Source organism: Labrus bergylta, chromosome 5 (genome assembly GCF_963930695.1).
Source record: "Labrus bergylta chromosome 5, fLabBer1.1, whole genome shotgun sequence".
NCBI lineage: Eukaryota > Metazoa > Chordata > Actinopteri > Labriformes > Labridae > Labrus > Labrus bergylta.
Window position 1 is genome coordinate 30862797 of NC_089199.1, and position 20000 is coordinate 30882796.

The 20000-nt window shown below is 44.5% G+C and overlaps 2 protein-coding genes across 2 annotated transcripts in view; both read left to right on the forward strand.

Annotated features, from left to right (window-relative positions):
• Positions 1-13578, forward strand: part of LOC136179238 (NLR family CARD domain-containing protein 3-like) — a 13700-nt gene extending 122 nt beyond the window's left edge. Inside the window, exons 2-3 of the mRNA XM_065954965.1 lie at positions 3911-5783; positions 13401-13578. Of these exons, the coding sequence (XP_065811037.1) occupies positions 3911-5783; positions 13401-13578 (2051 nt within the window). The remainder of the gene's footprint in view (positions 1-3910; positions 5784-13400) is intronic.
• LOC136179336 (NLR family CARD domain-containing protein 3-like) overlaps positions 1-20000 on the forward strand; it is a 373903-nt gene that overhangs the window by 46114 nt on the left and 307789 nt on the right.

Here is a 20000-nt window from a genome sequence, read left to right on the forward strand (position 1 = left end):
CACACAGTGATCATACAGAGAAAGTCACTGAACTCATAACAACATACTAAGGATTATATATATGTATTATATGTTTATAGATCAGATAATATGATTTCAGTATTGACTCTTTGGTTGTGTATCTAGTCGTCTTCTCTGTGATTCTGCAGGAAGAAGTCTTTTAAACTGATCCTGAAGTTTAGTGAGATCTGCTGTGATCGTTTTCTTTCAATCATGTTTTCTGTTGTGTCCACTCTTTGTTTGTCTTTTTTTATTTTTTCTAACATGACTACACAATGAGATCTTTTTTTTTTACTGAAGTACCGTAAAATCCGGTGTAAGATGCACTTTTAATACCTGTTTTTATTTCATCTTAAAAGTTGGCTGGGTCTTACTAATATACCAGTATAAAATGTTGACACATGAGCCATCATTACCGCGGGTGCAGAAGTCACCATCACTGGGTGCGGCCGGACGCGATTAAAAAACGATCCCCATTCATTGGGCCTGATTTACTAAAGGTTTGTGTGTCTTAAAACGTGTGCAAACTTGATACCACCCGCAAGAAATGTGTTAAGTGATCTATTAACGGAGCGCAGTGAGGACTGCGTCTTTCATATGAACAAAACAACACGCATTGACCATTTAGTACGTTTGACTTAATGAATATTCAATATGGGGCGTTTCTGCCCGAGAAAGGAGAAAATGCAAACAAGTTAAGTTAGTACACGCATTGTGATTTACCAAGCCTGACAAAAACTGAGGTGATTGTGACGGTGTCTGAATTTAACACCTTTGAAAAGAAGGTGCTAACCCAGGAGACCAGTATTACACACAACAGACTGCTGTTATTGAAGTTAGGAGGAGACATAGGCACAACAAAAGAAGACATACAGATCACGTTATTCCCCACACATGTTAATAAGTTTGGAATGACAGCAGGAAACACCATGATTAAACTATATTGTTGCCTATTTAAACAAAACTGAACATTCACAGCCTCTGCTTTCTAAAGAATCTCAACACTGACGTTTATTTCTTCCTATTTCCCTCTTCTCACCAACATTTTATTTTAAACTTGGGATTTCCTTTTTCTCGGGTTGTGCGTCTCTCCCCCAGCTCGTGTCCTCTGGTGCGCTCCTCTCCATAGTGCGCTCGTCTCCTCCCTCTAAAGCCCGCTGCTGCTACGCTTGACTGGGGGGACCTCACCACTGCTTGTACCCCCGTCTTAGATAACTCTTAGGAAGAGCGTTTATGTCCGATCAGACACAGCGCTGGCCAGCTGTCTGGTGCTCAACAATGTGCCGAGTGTCACGCCTGAGCGCCACAGAGGACACAGCTCACACCTCCTGCACAATGTATGACAATTCATCTTCAAAAGATGAAGAAAGGAGAGGCCCTGTTTAATGCAGAGGTTTTCTTATGAGCCAAATTTTCTTTTTGTAATATTCAGTTTTATCTGCTATAACTCAAAAATACTGGACGTTCATTTACCTCTTCCACTGATACCTATTTTGCGCTTGCCGTCATTCTGCTTTCCGTCCAAACTCTCCATGACGTAAACCAGTAGAACACACAAAAACCCAACTTAAATAGTACCGCCTCCACAAGGTTTACACCTGCTGTCATTCACGCAAATTTTCTCAGTCGATCATCCGAAAAACACACACTCACCAAACGTGCAATTTTTTGGAGTGAACACACAGTTTAGTACTCTTTACTTGGGACTTTAGTAAATCAGGCCCTCAGTGTATTAAGAGCTGATTGCACGCTGTTCTGGGAAAGACAGCGACACAGACCAGTCTGGCTGCGCTACTTTTTCAAAACTTTTCCCTCAAGAGGTCATAATAATTAATTTACAGAAAACTGTAGGATATTGTTCCATAAATAAACCTTGTTGAACGCTCTTTTGATTGAAAGAGTCCTTTATTAAAGTTAAAGAGAAACAAGTGGAGTCGGGCAGAGAGCTCACAAGCTAGGAGTCTCTGCTTCACAACTTTCCCTGCAGGCTGAGAGCTCGACTACCGTACTGTAGCTGGTAGGAGAGCAGACTCCACAAAGAGAAAACAGACTAAAAGGGTGACAGAGCTGAACAGTAACTGCAGGTTTTGGACTTCGCTGAACACAATAAAAACTGTCACGCAGGAAGACAGTGTAAACTTTATTTTCTCTCTGAGAGACCTTCAAAAACACAGCGCGTCTTATACCGGTGCAACTTATATTTCAGATTTTACGGTACTTCTTTTTTTAACTCATGACACAGCTCCTGCACATGCTCAGTGTGCAGGTCGTGACACAGCTCCTGCACATGCTCAGTGTGCAGGTCGTGACACAGCTCCTGCACATGCTCAGTGTGCAGGTCGTGACACAGCTCCTGCACATGCTCAGTGTGCAGGTCGTGACACAGCTCCTGCACATGCTCAGTGTGCAGGTCGTGACACAGCTCCTGCACATGCTCAGTGTGCAGGTCGTGACACAGCTCCTGCACATGCTCAGTGTGCAGCTCTCTATAAAGCTGATTAATAACTTTTCAAAGGTCTCAGGTCTCAACCTAAATATTAAACACTTTGAACTTATGGCTGTTAAAGATTGTAATGTTCCCCATATTTGTAATAATCCAGTGAATCAGCAGGTCACATACCTGGGAGTAGTTATCACCAAGGAGCAAAATATAAGGTGCACCTTAAATTTGAATCCCATCGTTGATAAAACTCTTGTTTACAAAGAGATTTATCTCTGAGACGAAGGACCTTTCTCTCAAAAGCTGAGGGCATTTCCAGACTCACTAATCCGGCTCTATCTTTGGATGTTGACTAAAATGGAACCAAAAGATTTTATTATACGTTTTTTAACTTTCTGTGGAAAAACAAAATACATTATGTTAAAAGGAACGTGACAATAAACACGAGTCAATGTGGGGGCTTGAACTTTTTAGACTTCACAGCTCTTAACATTCAAAGTGAACAGGCTGAGACATTTTAAATAACCAAACATCTCTATGGAATATGATTCCTAATGATGTTTTTTCTAAAGTTGGTGGCCTGGAATTTTATTACTGTGCAACTATAATATCAGTAAAATCCCGATCAAACTATCCAACTTCCATAAACAGATACTCTTGACTTGGTCTCTCATCTTGAAACATAACTTCTCTCCACACAGATATTACATCTGGAACAATAAGGACATTCTCTACAAAAATGAATCCCTGTTTTTTGAAAACTGGTTGAAAATAACATCACACTTGTAGGTCAGTTATTGGACTCAGGTGGTAGACTCTATGGTTACACAGACAGACTTCTGCACATGCTCACTGCAGAGGACATGGCACACCTTTTTAAAACGTTTTGTGTCTTTATTTGATTCAGTCCACCACTGGTTTCTAAATGTCAGTGTCAGTTTTCACGGCTTTATGATTTCCCTTATCTCCACAGAATAACAAAGGGGTCTGTTTCTGTGGAGGAGCAGCTGTCCAGCTGTGCTTTGTGTCAGTGTGTCCCAAGAGATCCAGTTTCTACCAGATGTGGACACTGGTTCTGTAGACAGTGTCTCACCTCATACTGGGACCAGTCTACTTCATCAGGAGAGTCCTCCTGTCCCCAGTGTGGAGAACGATCTAAAATAAGAGGAGGACTGCAGATATCCAGTAAGTCCAGCACTGTAATAAGTAAGACTGAAGTCATTGTGTCTAAAAACAAGACAGAGCAGTTAGTATTTTCATTGATATATAGTTAAATGAAACATTTACATTTTATCTGATTCTTGCTGTCAGTTTATATTCAGTATATTTTATTTCTCTTGTAGCAGCACACATTTATTGCAGGGATGTTTTTGTGTCATGCAGTTTGCTTAATGTGTAATAATGAAAATTGTTTATTTGATCATTTTATAAATCCAGTCTCAGGATATGTTTCTTCTCTTTCAGCAGATAGAGGTCTGCAGGAGGTTACAGATGAACTTAAGATCAGTCTGAGGAAGAGATGTGAACATGTGACTGAAGGAAGTGATGAAACAGGAAGTAGAACCCTCCTCAACAGGATCTACACTGAGCTCTACATCACAGAGGGACAGAGTGAAGAGGTGAACACCCAACATGAGGTGAGACAGCTTGAGACAGACTCTAAAAAGAAGACCCTCCATGAGACTCCAATCAAGTGTCAGGACATCTTTAAAGCCTTACCCGACCAACAGAACCAAAAGACAGAAGCTCAACCCGACCAACAGAACCAAAAGACAGAAGCTCAACCCGACCAACAGAAACCCATCAGAGTGGTTCTGACAAACGGCGTCGCTGGTGTTGGAAAAACCTTCTCAGTGCAGAAGTTCACTCTGGACTGGGCAGACGGCTCAGAGAACCAAGACCTCAGTCTGGTGATCCTGCTTTCATTCAGGGAGCTGAACTTGATCAGAGATAAGGAGTACAGTCTTCTTGAGCTGCTCCGTGTTTTCCATCCAACATTACAGAAGGTCACAGCAGAGACGCTCGCTGTTTGTAAACTGTTGTTCATCTTTGACGGCCTGGATGAAAGCAGACCATCGTTGGACTTCAAAAACAGAGAGGTTGTGTCTGATGTCACAAAGAAATCACCGTTAAACACACTGTTGACAAACCTCATCAAGGGGACTCTGCTCCCCTCAGCTCTCATCTGGATAACTTCTCGACCTGCAGCAGCCAATCAGATCCCTCCTTCATGTGTTGACAGGCTAACAGAAGTACGAGGCTTCACTGATGCCCAGAAGGAGGAGTACTTCAGGAGGAGGTTCAGTGATGATGAAGATCTGTCCAGCAGAATCATCTCACACATCAAGACATCCAGGAGCCTCCACATCATGTGTCTGATCCCGGTCTTCTGCTGGATCACTGCCACAGTTCTGGAGCACATGATGAGCACAGAGCAGAGAGGAGAGCTGCCCAAGACCCTGACTGACATGTACTCACACTTCCTGCTGGTTCAGACAAAGAGGAAGAAGAACAAGTATGATGAGGGACGTGAGACAAGTCCACATGAGCTGATGGAGGCTGACGGGGAAGTTCTTCTGAAGCTGGGGAGGCTGGCGTTTGAACATCTGGAGAAAGGAAACATCATGTTCTATAAAGAAGACCTGGAGCGTTGTGGTCTGGATGTCACAGAGGCCTCGGTGTACTCAGGAGTTTGTACAGAGATCTTCAAAACAGAGTGTGTGATCTTCCAGAAAACAGTCTACTGCTTTGTTCATCTGAGCGTTCAGGAGTTCCTGGCTGCAGTCTACAGGTTCCACTGTTTGACAAACAGGAAGAGAGGTACAGTGAAGGCTTTCCTTAAAAACATCATTTTTCAAACTCCTGAAAGTGATGACTCATCCCTGAATGACTTCCTGAGGAGTGCCATGGAGAAATCCCTGAAAAGTAAAAATGGTCACCTGGACCTGTTTGTTCGCTTCCTTCATGGCCTCTCTCTGGAGTCCAACCAGAGACTCTTAGGAGTCCTGCTGGGTCGGAGAGACAACAGTCCAGAAATGATCCAGAGAGTCATCAACAACCTGAAGGAGATGAACAGTGATGATATCTCTCCTGACAGAAGCATCAACATCTTCCACTGTCTGACAGAGATGAACGACCTCTCAGTCCATCAGGAGATCCAAGAGTTCCTGAAGTCAGGGAACAGATCAGAGGAGAAACTCTCTGAGATCCATTGCTCTGCTCTGGCCTACATGCTGCAGATGTCAGAGGAGGTTCTGGATGAGCTGAACCTGAAGAAGTACAAGACATCATACCAGGGACGACTGAGACTGATTCCAGCTGTGAGGAACTGCAGGAAGGCAAAGTAAGTCCAGATGTGATTAAATATGAGTCAAAATAAGTTTAGTTCTTCAAATATATACAAGTATATATATATAAGTATATACTATACAATATCTAGGTTTTTGAAAACAGTGTTTATCTGAAATATTAACAAACAAAGAGAGAGAGAGAGAGAGAAAGAGAGAGAGAGGGAGACAGAGAGAGAGAGAGAGGGAGAGAGAGAAAGAGAGGGAGAGACAGCGAGAGAAAGAGAGAGAGAGAGAAAGAGAGAGAAAGAGAGGGAGAGAGAGAGAGAGGGAGAGAGAGAAAGAGGGAGAGAGAGAAAGAGAGGCCGCTTGTACAGGGACCGCCAGCTGCCTTTCGGGGAAACCTCCGGGCCAAAAAACTCGATCCACCTCGACTCTTTCACTCCCGACAGACCACGAAGATATAGGACCTTAACACAGGACTGATAGAGTGCCTTTTTCCCTGCATCCTGGAACTTTCCCAGAACAGGAGTACTAAAGGACAGCAGTCCACCTCCTCTTTCCTGCCACTCCCCGACATCTGGGGTAACAGACAAAGATGGGAAGCTGTATTCGCCCTCTTCACTCCACTGCTCACACAGATTCTCAATGTTTAGAAATGTCACAAGTTTTACTGGAAGTGCAGCAAAGACTTCCTCCACCACTCTTTCAACCACCCGGCTGGAGGTGATATTGGTCCTTTCTTTGAGGGCGTCCAGGGTCAGTCTTACCAGGCGACCCAGTTTTGTGCAGCCTGCCTCTCTGAAACTGGCCCGGAGACTGGCTGACTGCAAAGTTGGAGTCCTTATAAAATCATTAAAAAATAACGGTTCCTCAAAGATCCACATTCCCAGACTCTCAGTTTTTTCCCTTTTGAATGTGTACATTTTCCATGCCTGCATTACAGACATATAAAAGGATGTTAATCCAGTGAGATCCACCTCCTCAAGCTTTAACAGAAAGAGCTGCTTAGTGTACCCCAGCCGTCCAGCTCTCCTCAGCAGCAGTCGAGCGATGTCCATCCAGCTGGGACCACAAGTGAAAAGGAGTCTCTGTGCAGTCTGGAGTCTGAATGAGGCAATTTTTGACTGAATGTCTATAAGTCCATGTCCCCCTTCAGCCACCGGCAGGTAGAGGACTGCCGCCTGGACCCAGTGTTTGCCTGACCAGAAGAAGTCCAGGATGGCCCTTTGAATGTCCTCCACCAGCCCTCTTGGAGGTGTCAAAGCCACAAGTCTGTGCCAGAGAGTCGAGGCAACCAAGTTATTGACCACCAGAACTCTTCCCCTATACGACAACTGGGGTAGCAACCATTTCCATTTAGACAACCGAGCGCACACTTTCTCCCTAACTCCCTCCCAGTTTTTACTTTTAAAGCCCTCGGTACCCAAATAAACCCCCAACACCTTCAACCCCTCCCTCCCCCACTCAAGTCCACCAGGCAGACTGGGCACTGCCTGGTCCCTCCACTCTCCCACCAATAAAGCACCACTTTTTTCCCAGTTCACCCGTGCAGCTGTTGCCCTTTCATACAGGGACAGGGTGTCCCGCAGACACCGAACGTCCCCCTGATTGGAGATGAAGATGTTTACATCATCAGCATAGGCAGAAATTGTAGGGGGACATTCAATGCTACAGGCCGCGGGCAAAGAAAGCCCGCTGAGCCGGCCCCTCAACCTGCACAGCAAGGGCTCAATAGCCAAGCTATACAGCTGGCCGGAGATGGGACAACCTTGTCTGATCCCTCGCCGTACAGGGATTGGCCGACTCAACCCCGCCCCCATCTTCACCAAACACTGTGCATCCTGATACAACAACCCAACTAATGACACAAAACCATCCCCAAAACCAAAAGACCTCAGTGCAGAAAACAAATACGAGTGATCCACCCTGTCAAACGCCTTCTCTTGATCCAGAGACACAATGCCAACATTTAGATTATAGATTTTACACACATCAATGACATCTCTGATAAGAAAAACATTATCCATGATTGTCCGGTCTGGAACACAGTAACTCTGGTCTTTATGGACCACACTTCCCAGAACGTCCTTTAGTCTGTTCGATAAAGCTCTGGAGAAGATCTTGTAGTCCGCACAAAGCAAAGCAACCGGCCTCCAGTTTTTTAACAATGCCAGGTCACCTTTCTTGGGGAGCAAGGAAAGAACTGCTCTCTTACAAGAACCAGGAAGAGACCCGGTCCTGCAACACTCCATTAAAACACTATGCAGGTCAGACCCAAGGATATTCCAGAACCTCTTAAAAAAGTCTGTGGACAACCCATCTATTCCAGGTGCTCTTCCTGTTGCCATCTGAGTGACAGCAGCAGTGAGCTCCTCCAGAGACAGCTCCCCTTCCAGAAGAGACCTCTCCTCCACACTGAGCTGAGGGAGACCCTCCAGGAGCTCCCTGCGACACTCCTGGCTGCAACTCTCTGCTCCAAACAGATCCTCATAGAACTGCATGGCGTGACTGCTCATTTCCTTTGGATCAGCTGTTATTCGACCTCCTGGCAGTTTCAGACAAGTCAGCAGCTTTTTTTGAGCCACAGATCTCTCAAGATTGAAACAGAAAGACGTTGGGGCATCCATGTCTTTGAGTTGAAGGAAACGACTCCGCACAAGAGCTCCCTTCACCCTCTCCTGCAGGAAAGAGCTCAACTCCATACGTTTCTCCTTCAGCAGGGTACCAGTGGTGGGATCCACACTCCCATTTAACCCCTCCTCAAGGTTCTTAATGTTGTCCTCAAGATTTTTAATGACTGTTTTTAATCTAGCAGAAGAGTGTGACGTGTACTGCTGACAAAAAACACGAATCTGAGCTTTACCAACCTCCCACCAAAGCTTCAAAGAATCAAACTCAACTTTTCTTAATTGCCACTGATCCCAAAAACACCCAAAGTTTTTACAGAAAACATTGTCCAGTAGAAGCTTGTTATTAAAATGCCAGAAGGACTTAGCCCTTTCACCTGGTGAAATAATCAGCTCCACACTAACAAAATGGTGATCAGTGAAGCCGACAGGCAGAATATTACAATGAATTAATCTGGGGTTGAGAGTTCTGGAGATGTAAACCCTGTCCAGTCTAGCTGCACACACCCTGTTACTGTTAACCCTGACCCATGTATACTGTCTGGATTGTGGATGTTTCGCTCTAAATGTGTCCAACAAATCCAGGTGAGAGATGACAGTTTTTAAAGTCTGGGATGAATGTGGATGTGGCTCCTCTCCTATTCTATCCACGGTGAAATCAAGTGTGCAGTTAAAATCACCACCAAGAATGATCTGATCCTGATTATAGATCAGTAACTCCTTTTGGAGGCGGGTATAGAAAGCTACCCTTTCAGCTCCATTATTTGGAGCATAAATATTAGTGAAACAGAAAACAGTGTCCTCTATTTCTGCTCTTACAATTAAAAGCCTTCCCTTTACAATTTCAGCACAAGAGACGATCTTTACATTTGCAGATGCTCTAAACAAAATGGCTACTCCTGCACTAAAGTTGGTGCCATGGCTAAGGTAGTTAGAGCCCTCCCACCATAAACCCCAATCTGTCTCATCTGATGGTGTGGTATGAGTCTCTTGTAAAAACAAGATATCAATGTTTTTCTGAGTTGAGATCTCAGAGATAAGGCCCCTTTTCTGTCTGTCTCTCCCACCATTAATGTTAAGAGATCCTATCTTAAGACTCCTCATAGAAAGATCAGAGAGAAAGAACAGACAAGTAGACACCAACAGGGAACAGTAGAAGAAGAAAAACACCTTGTGATGCATGATCATTTCTTTGTCTTCTTCACACTCTTACGTCCAGCTTTCCTCAGTGCGGTGATGTGCTTTTTAAGACGGAAACGTTTTTTCGCGTCCAGGAGGTCAAACCCAACCTGTCTTTTCAGTATGCTGACTGACTTTATGAACTTTTCAGTATCACTAAAGTAGTCACTTATTTTTACTGATTTGTTCTATGTTTCATCCATAAATTGATTGATTGACTCTAAAGAATAAAGACCAGAGCCACTATTTGGCAAATCAGCAATGGATGCATTGTCTGACTCATAATCTTCATCCATGTCCTCTCCTTCACATGATGCCTGGCTACAACACACTGTCTTACCTTCCTTCAATGAAACATCTACAACTGCAGAACTTGTGGAATCTTCAGTTTTATCATTATCTACAGTCTGTGATTTTTCTGTAGCCTGAGAGCTGGTCGAAGCCACTTCTACCTCAGCCACGGCCTCAGCACAAGGCGCAGGCGCGGACGCGGCCTCCGCCCCAGGCGCGGGCACGAACGCGGCCCCCGTCCCGGGCACGGACGCGGACGCGGCCTCCGCCCCGGGCACGGGCGCGGACGCGGCCCCCGCCACATGCGCCACACTAACAGAGCCGCCCGCGTCAGCGGCAGCACTAGCCGCCTCCTGCTGTCTGTGCGGACACGCAAAACGTTTGTGTCCCACATCACCACACTCAAAACACTTCAGCTGTCCCGAGCTCGCATACACCATATAAGAAGCGTCACCGTGTTTCACTCTAAAGGAAACCTCCAGAGTCTGTGTGGGCGAATCCAAAAACATGAACACCTGACGCCGCAAAGATTGGACATGTTTCAGTTTGGGATCTTTACACCCTAGACTCACAGTTTTGAAACCACTCGCAAACTTCCCAAACCTGCGGAGTTCGTTCTCTAACAAGTTGTTAGAAATAAACGGCGGAACACCGGATACGGTGATCCGCGTAGAGGGAACCGACAACGGGGAAACCTGCACAAACAAATCCCTAATGAACACACCACTCTCAATCAGCTGATACACAAGAGGCTCACTCTTCAGAAAAACAACCACAGCCTTGTTCATTCGGGATGCATACAAGAGTTTATCATGGCCTACCTGTTCACCTGCAGCTAACAGAACCTCCTCCACGGTGACAGTACCGTTCGGAGGGACTATCCGAACTCCCTGTCGGAGAGTCGGAGGTGGCGTCTCAGCAGACGCCATTCCTCCCTCCAACCCCTCCAACGATCTGTCTTACACAGCCAACAACACTCAATACAAATATGAAAACAATCTGACCTGATCATGCACTTTGAAAACAGTAGAAAGGATAGCAAACAATTCAATCTCCGCGCCACTCGCAACACCACCACCGTCACTCACACTCACACTCACACTCACCGGAAACCGGAAACCGGAAACGGAAACGGAAACAGGAGAGGGAAGGAGAGAGGAGAGAGGAGAGGGGAAGGAGAGGAGAGGAGAGGAGAGGACAGGAGAGGAGGGGAGAGAGAGAGAGAGAGAGAGATTGGGAGAGAGAGGGAGAGAGAGAGAGAGAGAGAGAGATTGGGAGAGAGAGGGAGAGAGAGAGAGAGAGAGAGACAGAGAGAGAGAGAGAGACACACACAGACACACACACACACACACACACACACACACACACACACACACACACACACACACACACACACACACACACACAGCTGAAACAGTTATAATCATGACAGTTGGTTTTAAAACCTGTACAGTGTGATATTACCTCACACCACGCTATTGAGCCACCTTGGATCACCGCGGCAGCCCTAATTACAACCCCATTAACCAAAGACTGGGATAATGTTGAATGCTGATTTAAAGGTTAACTCATGCACACGGTCTATTAAGTAAATCAAGAATATTTCTCTTTGTCTTGATTTAAACCGCTCGGACATTTTTGTTTTCCTCCTTCATGGACTCGAGCCAACGTCACGAGATTAAAGTCTGACGAGTTGTGTTAGCGTGCGTGGAAAGGGACATTTGATTAGTTTTTCTGTCCTCACTTTATGCTGATGTAAAGGGTTAAAAAAACGTGTATATAATTCATTAAAATGTGTAGTGTCTAAAGCTAAAAACAAAGGTTATCAAAAAGTTAAAAATGGATGACAAGATTTGAAAACTGTGTTGAAAGTCATTGGGACAGTCAGAACAAATGTATTGAGTTAAAAATAGACCCCAACATATCTTTTTATGTTTATGTATCTAAAATATCTGTTTAGAGCCGAATTCCAGTGCACTGAACTTGTTACTATTGCAATCCTCAATCAGGTCACTAGAGGGCGCATAGCGCTTGTGAGGAGCATAATACCCCAAAGAGAGGCAAGTTCTGCAGAATAAATCCTGCAGCCGAGCTGAACACAGCTAAACTGTGTTGCTTCTTTGTATTTACATCCAGAAACTTCTTCTCTGGCACCACTAGGCCAGGTCGGGGGAGCAACACTGACAGTAGAAGAACTTAAAGTAACACCATTAACCAGATAACTGTTTAGTAAAAGTGACATGATTACTGAAGTTACCAACAGTAATACCTTACATCACGTTACAGACAGAAGGTGGCCGGGTGGAGAAAAAAGTAAACCGGACAAAATAATACATTTTGTATTTGTTTTACACACATTTGTTCCAGTACATTTAATTGTGTTAGTAAGGTATTATGTTCCGCAGAAAATTTAAAGTATTATTCTCACCTTTATTTTTTTTAAAGGAAGTCGTGTCAGCAGACTGGGGACTCAATTTATGTTGTTTGTTGTCACCACCCCCCCCCCCTCGTCTCTTAACTGCCCCTTTATTACAAATTTACAAACTCAAAACAAGAATTCGTCTGAGAACAATTCATTTGCTATAAGCTTCAAAAACAAGATTTCTTTCTCTAGTTAGCTTTGACAAAGTTGAGCATGTAACGGGGGGTTAGGGGTTAATAAAAGTAACGTAACAGAGTGATTTGTGTAATGTATCATTAGAGCGCTAGAAGCGCTGTTGTGAAGTGCGACTTTGCACTGTGATCCTCCTCAGCCACCATACCTGATAGAGTGCATTGTTGTTACGTGCAGTGTGTGAGTTCAGAATAAAGCTACACAGTGACAAGTTAACACAGCCTGATTCTTAAGCCACAGTTCTTTACAATTTGTGACAACAAACAACATAAATTGAGTCCCCGGTCTGCTGTTTGTTCTGCTCTGACTCTATGAGCAGATTGCAGCTAAATGAGTTAGCCTACATGGCTACAATGAAAACTCGCTCCAGCTTCTAAATAGTCAAGTTAAAGATCTAAAATAAACTTTTTTCTCTGTTAAAAAGCGAGACAAAGAGCATGTCAGTATTTTCTTTAAATGTTGAAACATTTCCTGTCATTAATAGCCTATTACTTGAATACTATAAGCCTTGATTTGATATTATGTATGATGTAATGATGTATACTCAGGGTCTGAAATGAACAACCGCCAAACGCCTAGATTTTCTTTTTGACGAGTACATTTCAGAGGGCTATCCGCCACAGGGCGGGTAAATGTTTTACCCATCATTCATGTATAACTATGCTATACTTTATTTAAAACTAGGCTACAAGTATGAAGCACATTTGATGTAGCTGCAGCTACTTTTCCCTGCTCCTCTCTCTGCTGTCTTCATGACGGAGCATCGCTGAGACACACACACACACACACACACACACACACACACACACACACACACACACACGTTGTGTGTGATGGAAATGTTTGTTAACAAAAGTGAGTTCAGATCAGCTGAACCTCTGATGTGATTGAACACAATTTGTCAAAATATTAAGACATTCCTTTAAATAACATATTATGTACCATTAATGTCATGACAGGTTTTCTTACTGTGGACTGTCAGAGACTCACTGTGAAGTCGTGGCCTCAGCTCTGAAGTCCAACCCCTCCCATCTGAGAGAGCTGGACCTGAGCGGAAACAAGCTGCAGGATTCAGGAGTGAAGCTGCTGTGTTCTGGACTGCAGAGTCCAAACTGTAGACTGGAGACTCTGAGGTAAGACAACAGGTTTAATTTCTCTGTTCAGATTCATATGATGTGAAACTAAACTGTAGACTTCAGGCTGATAATCAAATGATCCACACTGAGCATCTTAATGCTGAAGTCCATTTTCTTCTTCTGTGGTTTTATCCACAGAGTGGTAGCAATTTAAAGCCTTACATTTTAAACCTAAATATATAAAAACATAACTTGTTGTATATTTCACTCTTTACCACCTGAACAGCTGATTTTTAGATAAATTATGAATAATTAAACAAAGAAAAACAATCATTCCAATTTCAACCATCAGACGTAAAAATAAAGTCAAACACTTGTTTTGTCTGAGATGTTTGTGACACTGTGAGATTCTGAAACTGTCAAAGGAAAGTTTAAATTGAAGACTCTTTGATTCAATGTCTTCTCTATAACTAGAATAAATATTACAGATGTTTACTTAGTTCACTTTTCGTTGCAGACGATCGTCTTTTTTTGGGGGGTTAGGGTTAGGGCTAACTCTTATCTTAGGGCAGGGATGTCAAACATACGGCCCGACAACAGGTTTCATCTGGCCCGTGAGACGTTTTGGGAAGAAGGAGGAAATGTATTGAAAAATATTTTTCGATTTTTTTATAAATTACATTTTTGTAATACTTATTTTCCCTGAATTGTATTAAAACCTATAATGAGCAACGTAAAGGTTGATATCATGATACTAAAATTAATCAAACGGGGCACTTTGAACTATTTTCTCAGCAGGGAGTATCATGAAAAAGACGAGTGGCCGAGCTCCTGCATTACGCTGGTAATACATCACATCAGAAAACAGGCTGAACACCTGAGAGAGGTGACACAGAATGCAGGTTTTCAAGAGAGATCGAAGGAGCGATATTTCTTTCGTTTTATTTGCTCACAAGTTGCCAGAATTTTATCAAAGCTACGTGACTTAACGACAGGAGGCGCTGCACTGCGTGCATCATGACGGTCTTCAGTTCTTCACACTTCTTACCAGTTTCTCCTGTCTTGACTGATGGAAAACAAAAGTTTTACTAATGATAACAAAGCTTCCTATGGAGTGAGCCACAAAGAGCAGCTCGTGCAAATAAAAAACAATCCTCTCTGTCCTGCGTAACGGCCCAGACCGTCTCCTCACATCCAGTGTAGTTTGTGGACACCGGCGTTGAGCCTGATGATAGACTTATTTTACCTCTGGTTATTGTAAAAACAGTAAATTAAAATGAATATTAACTGATTTTATTTACAGATGGTTCATTTTTAGGTCACCCAGAGGTGAACTTGTTGATCACCTAAAAGTTTCAGTGTGACATCACTTCTAAATGCAGTAGCCTGCTGTTGTGCCTTTATCACCAGCTTTAATCAGACTGTAAAAATATAACTATTACTGAACATTTCATTCTTATCTGAAAACAATATCACACACAGGCTGTCCGATCATACAGAGGTCCGCTGGTTTAACTGTGGAGCAGCGCTAAAATGCTTCCTTGAAATTGTGCACGGAGATGGCACAGATTCACGGTGCATAAAAAGTCAGTGACAGAGTTAGATCACGATATTGCGGACACGGAGAAGAACAGACTGCCAGACTCATATCAAAAGTGGTTTAACTGAGTTTACTTAGTTAAAGAAGTTGAACTCCACACGGAGCTGATCAGACTGCAGTGATCAACGCTGAAGGAGAAATTCAAGTCTGTTGGTTTGGAAACATTTGATGCCTGACAGTGAAATACCTGAAGATGACTGTTTACATCAAAGACACTCTGTGTGTTTGTGACAACATATTCATGTGAGCAGGTTTAATCTGTGATGAACCTTAACGAGTGACAACTGTGCTGTGGCCTGACACACACACATCTAAAGTCTCTCTCTCTCTCTCTCTCTCCTCTCTCTCTCTCTCTCTCTCTCACTCTCTCTCTCTCACTCTCTTTTTCTCTCACACTCTCTCTCTCACTCTCTCTCTCTCTCTCTCACTCTCTCTCTCTCATTCTCTTTTTCTCTCTCACTCTCACTCTCTCTCTCACTCTCTCTCCCTCTCTCTCTCACTCTCTCTCTCTCACTCTCTTTTTCTCTCTCACTCTCTCTCTCTCTCTCTCTCTCTCTCTCTCTCTGGTGCATGCCGGGAGTGAGTGGTGCGGAGTGAGACGCTGAGCGAGTGTGTTTGATAGTTTCTTTTCTTTAGTAATTTGATTTAATTTAATGTAGTTTATTGGGTGTAGGTTCACTTTAAGTTAATAGTTAGTGTGTGTTTGTGTTTGTGTTTTTCTTTTTCTCTCCTGCCGGTGTCTCGCCGGTCGGCGTCTTCAGACGTCATGGTAAATGGAGTCACCTTCGGCCACCTCACGCGAAAGCATGGCATTAAAATTAATGCCAGCTTTCCGTGCAGCGTGGAGGAGATTGGGCTTGCGGTGGGGGAGAAGGTCGGGCACAGCAGCGTGAGGTCAGCCGCTCGGATGAACAGCGCCGTGGTCATCTTCCTGGATCAGGTGGAGAAGGTGAACCGAGTCGTTGAGACGGGCATCACGGTGAACGAAATGTTTGTACAGGTGGCTCCACTGACACAGCCTTCCACCAGAGTCATCCTGTCCAATGTCCCTCCGTTCATAACCGACGAGTTTCTTAGCAGAGAGCTCTCCAGACATGGGAAGGTGGTGTCCCCCATAAAAAAGATTCTGTCTGGATGTAGATCTCAGCTGCTGAAACACGTGGTGTCTCACCGGAGACAACTGTTTATGATACTTAACAATCGGGATGCGGACCTCAACCTCCGCTTCCATGTTAAAGTAGATGATTATGACTACGTGATATTTGCCACCTCGTCGGCTATGAAGTGTTTTGGTTGTGGTGAGGAGGGACACACCGTGAAGGCCTGTCCGAGACAAGGGGATCCGGCTCCGCCTGGCCGTGGGGTGACGCTCGGCCCTGTGGCGGGGCTTTCCGCTGCTCCGCCGGTTGCAGCCCCGGCCTGAGGCCGCGGCGGAGACTTCATCCGCTGCGGCCCGGACCGTGGCATCTGAGCGGCCGATAGCGGCACCGCGGAGCGCGCCGCGCCTCGCCGCTGCTGTGTCGGACCTGGAGCACGGGGTGGTGAGTATGAATGATGTGCACGGTGTGGGTGAAAACAATCAGGGAAGTGAAGGAGAGGTTTTGGGTGATGTGGTGGAAAGTGAGGTGGGTGAAGAAAAGGGGGAAGAAACAGCTGGAAAAAGTGTGAGTGAAGTACAGATAAATAAAGCAAGTGGGGTCAGTGAAACGCAGGAGGGTGTGTCAGAGGAGGAAGATGAAACACAGGCAGAGGAGGCAGGTGGGGGGAACAGTAAACTTACATGGGGGGAACAGGTGGAAGAGGCTGAGATAGAGGAGGAGGAAGAGGAGGCAGTGAGGGTCAAATCTGCTTCTAAACGCAAAAGGAAAACTAGAGGCACAAAGTATGAGGCAAAGAATAGCAAAGTGGAGGAGGAGGAGGACAGACAGACAGTAGGGGGACAGGGACAGACAGAGGAAAGTGAAAGTGATGACTGTGTCTCTGACAGCAGTGATATATCTGGATTTAAAATAAGTAACAGTCAACAGAAAAAACTTTACTCTGCAGAAATGATTAAGTCGTTTTTAGCAAAAACCAAAAATGCTAAAGGTGTTAAAGTTGAAGAGCATTTCCCAGTTTTAAGTTTGTTTTATACCTCGGCCAGACTCCACATGAGCCAAAAGGAGGAGTCTGGCATCACTAACAAGGAGGTTTTTAGATTAAAAAAACTTGTGTGTAAAGTTAGAAAACAACTGAACAATGATGACGGGAAGAGCTCCAATGTGTGTTTTAATTAATTTATTGATTTTTATTTTTGTTCTTAATTTCTCACTTATGGATAATTTTAGAGTGGGAAGTTTGAATATAAATGGAGCCAGAGAGTCAAAAAAAAGAGCAGCTATATATGAAACGGCCAAAATGAAACATATTGATGTTTTTTATTTCCAGGAGACACATAGTGATAGCACCAATGAGGCAGACTGGAGGAGAGAGTGGGAGGGGGAAGTCATTTTAAGTCACAACACTTCTCTTAGTGGAGGAGTTGGCTTTCTCCTCTCCAAGTCTTTCACTCCGGTTTCACTGGAGGTCGAGCATTTTATCGAGGGGAGGTTGCTTTTAATTAAAGCACGGTTCGACCTTTTTACTGCAGTTTTTATCAATGTGTATGCTCCAACAATCGGTGCAGAGAGGAAGCTGTTTTTACAAAAAGTTAACCATGTTTTAAATGGCTGTGCCTCGGAGGATTTTTTATTCTTGGGTGGGGATTTTAACTGCACAGAAAATGCATCTTTAGATCGCAACCATGCAGAGCCGCATCCAGTTTCCCAACATGTTCTGAGGCAGCTGGTCTATTCTCATGGCCTGGTGGACGTGTAGAGAAGGATGCATGCAGACTGCCGACAGTACACATGGTCCCACCTCAGAGAGAGTAGGATCTCCTCAGCTAGACTAGACCGTATTTATTGTTTTAAGCATCATTTTAATATTTTTAAAATGTGCAGTATTGTTCCTGCTGGTTTTACTGACCATTCTTTACTCTTGTGTAATGTTTTTATTCAAAACATTTTACCTAAAAGTGCTTATTGGCATTTTAATTCAGTCTTAACATTTGATAAACATTTTAAAGAGGTTCTTATTTATTTCTGGGATGTTTTTAGACAGAGGAAGGGTGAGTTTAACAGTCTTAGGCAGTGGTGGGACCATGGTAAGACTGAGATTAAACTTTTATGTCAACAGCACACCCTCAATGTCACCAGAGACATCACCAGATCTATGAAAGACCTGGAGACTGATATAGTGGAACTAGAAAGATTGAGCGAGTCCACAGCAAATCGAGGATATATTGAAATCCTCAAAGTCAAAAAGCTAGCTTTAGCCGACCTGTTGGATGTTAAAGTACAGGGTGCACTGGTCAGGTCCCGGTTTCAAGCCATCACGGAGATGGATGCTTCCTCTAGTTTCTTCTTCGGCCTGGAGAAGAGGAGTGGGCAGAGGAGGGTAATCCACTCACTTTTAGCAGACACAGGGCAAACATTGACAGAGCCAAGCCAGATAAGAGGGCGAGCTGTGAGTTTTTACTCGGCACTCTACTCAAGTGAGTATGAGGAGGAGGAAGCTCTGATGGAGGAGTTCTGTAATGGACTGCCTCAGGTCTCTGAGGAGACCAACTCACAGCTCAACGGGCTGTTACAGATGCAGGAACTGAAGGCCGCTCTGCAGGGCATGCAAGGGCGGCGGGCTCCCGGCATAGACGGCCTGAGTGTGGAATTTTACAAAGCCTTCTGGGACATCTTTGCAAAAGATCTTTTAGATGTTTTTAATGAAAGTCTGGCCTCTGGCTCAATGCCCATGTCCTGCAGGAGAGCCGTAATAACCTTGCTCCCGAAAAAAGGTAACCTGCAGGACATCAAAAACTGGCGCCCTGTGTCTTTGCTGTGTGTGGATTACAAGCTTCTGTCCAAACTCTTTGCCTCCAGGCTGGGGAGGGCTATGGAGCAGGTCATCCACCGGGACCAGACCTACTGTGTGCCCGGCAGGTCCATGGTGGACAATGTCCACCTCATTCGTGATGTTTTGGACGTCTCCAGCTCATCGGGCTGTAACACTGGTCTGATTTCTCTAGACCAGGAAAAGGCATTTGACCGCGTTGAACACAACTTCCTCTGGAAAGTTATGGAGAAGTTTGGGTTCAGCGCTGGGTTCATAGCCAAGATCAAAGTGTTGTACAGTGGGGTTGAGAGTGTGCTGAAGTTTAACGGCGGCCTGTGTGCTCCTTTCAGGGTGTGTAGAGGCGTCAGGCAGGGCTGTGCTCTGTCCGGCATGCTTTACACACTCTCCCTGGAACCCCTCCTTAACAATATACGCTACCACTTACAGGGCTTGGTTTTACCTGGTTTTAATAGCAACATTGTTTTAAGTGCTTATGCCGATGACATTGTTGTTTTTATTGAAGACCAGAGGGATGCAGATATTTTAACCAACATTATAAAACGTTTTAGCGTAACATCGGCAGCGAGGGTGAATTGGATAAAAAGTGAAGCCCTCGCTGTCGGTGAGTGGCGTGACGGTCTCCCAGTTCTTCCCCAGAGCTTGGCCTGGAGAACAGATGGCTTTAGGTACCTGGGGGTGTTCCTCGGGAAAGAACACATAGTCCAGAAGAACTGGGAGACTGTCACAGAAAAAATTGAGGGGAAACTTTCCAAGTGGAAATGGCTGCTCCCTCAAATGTCTTTTAAAGGTAGAGTATTGGTTTTAAACAACCTTGTAGCATCCCAACTGTGGCACCGTTTAACCTGTGTAGACCCCCCTTCAGGCTTGCTAGCCCAGCTACAAAAGAAAATGGTAGATTTTTTTTGGGACGGTCTACACTGGGTGCCACAAGGGGTGCTGTTTTTAACCAGGGA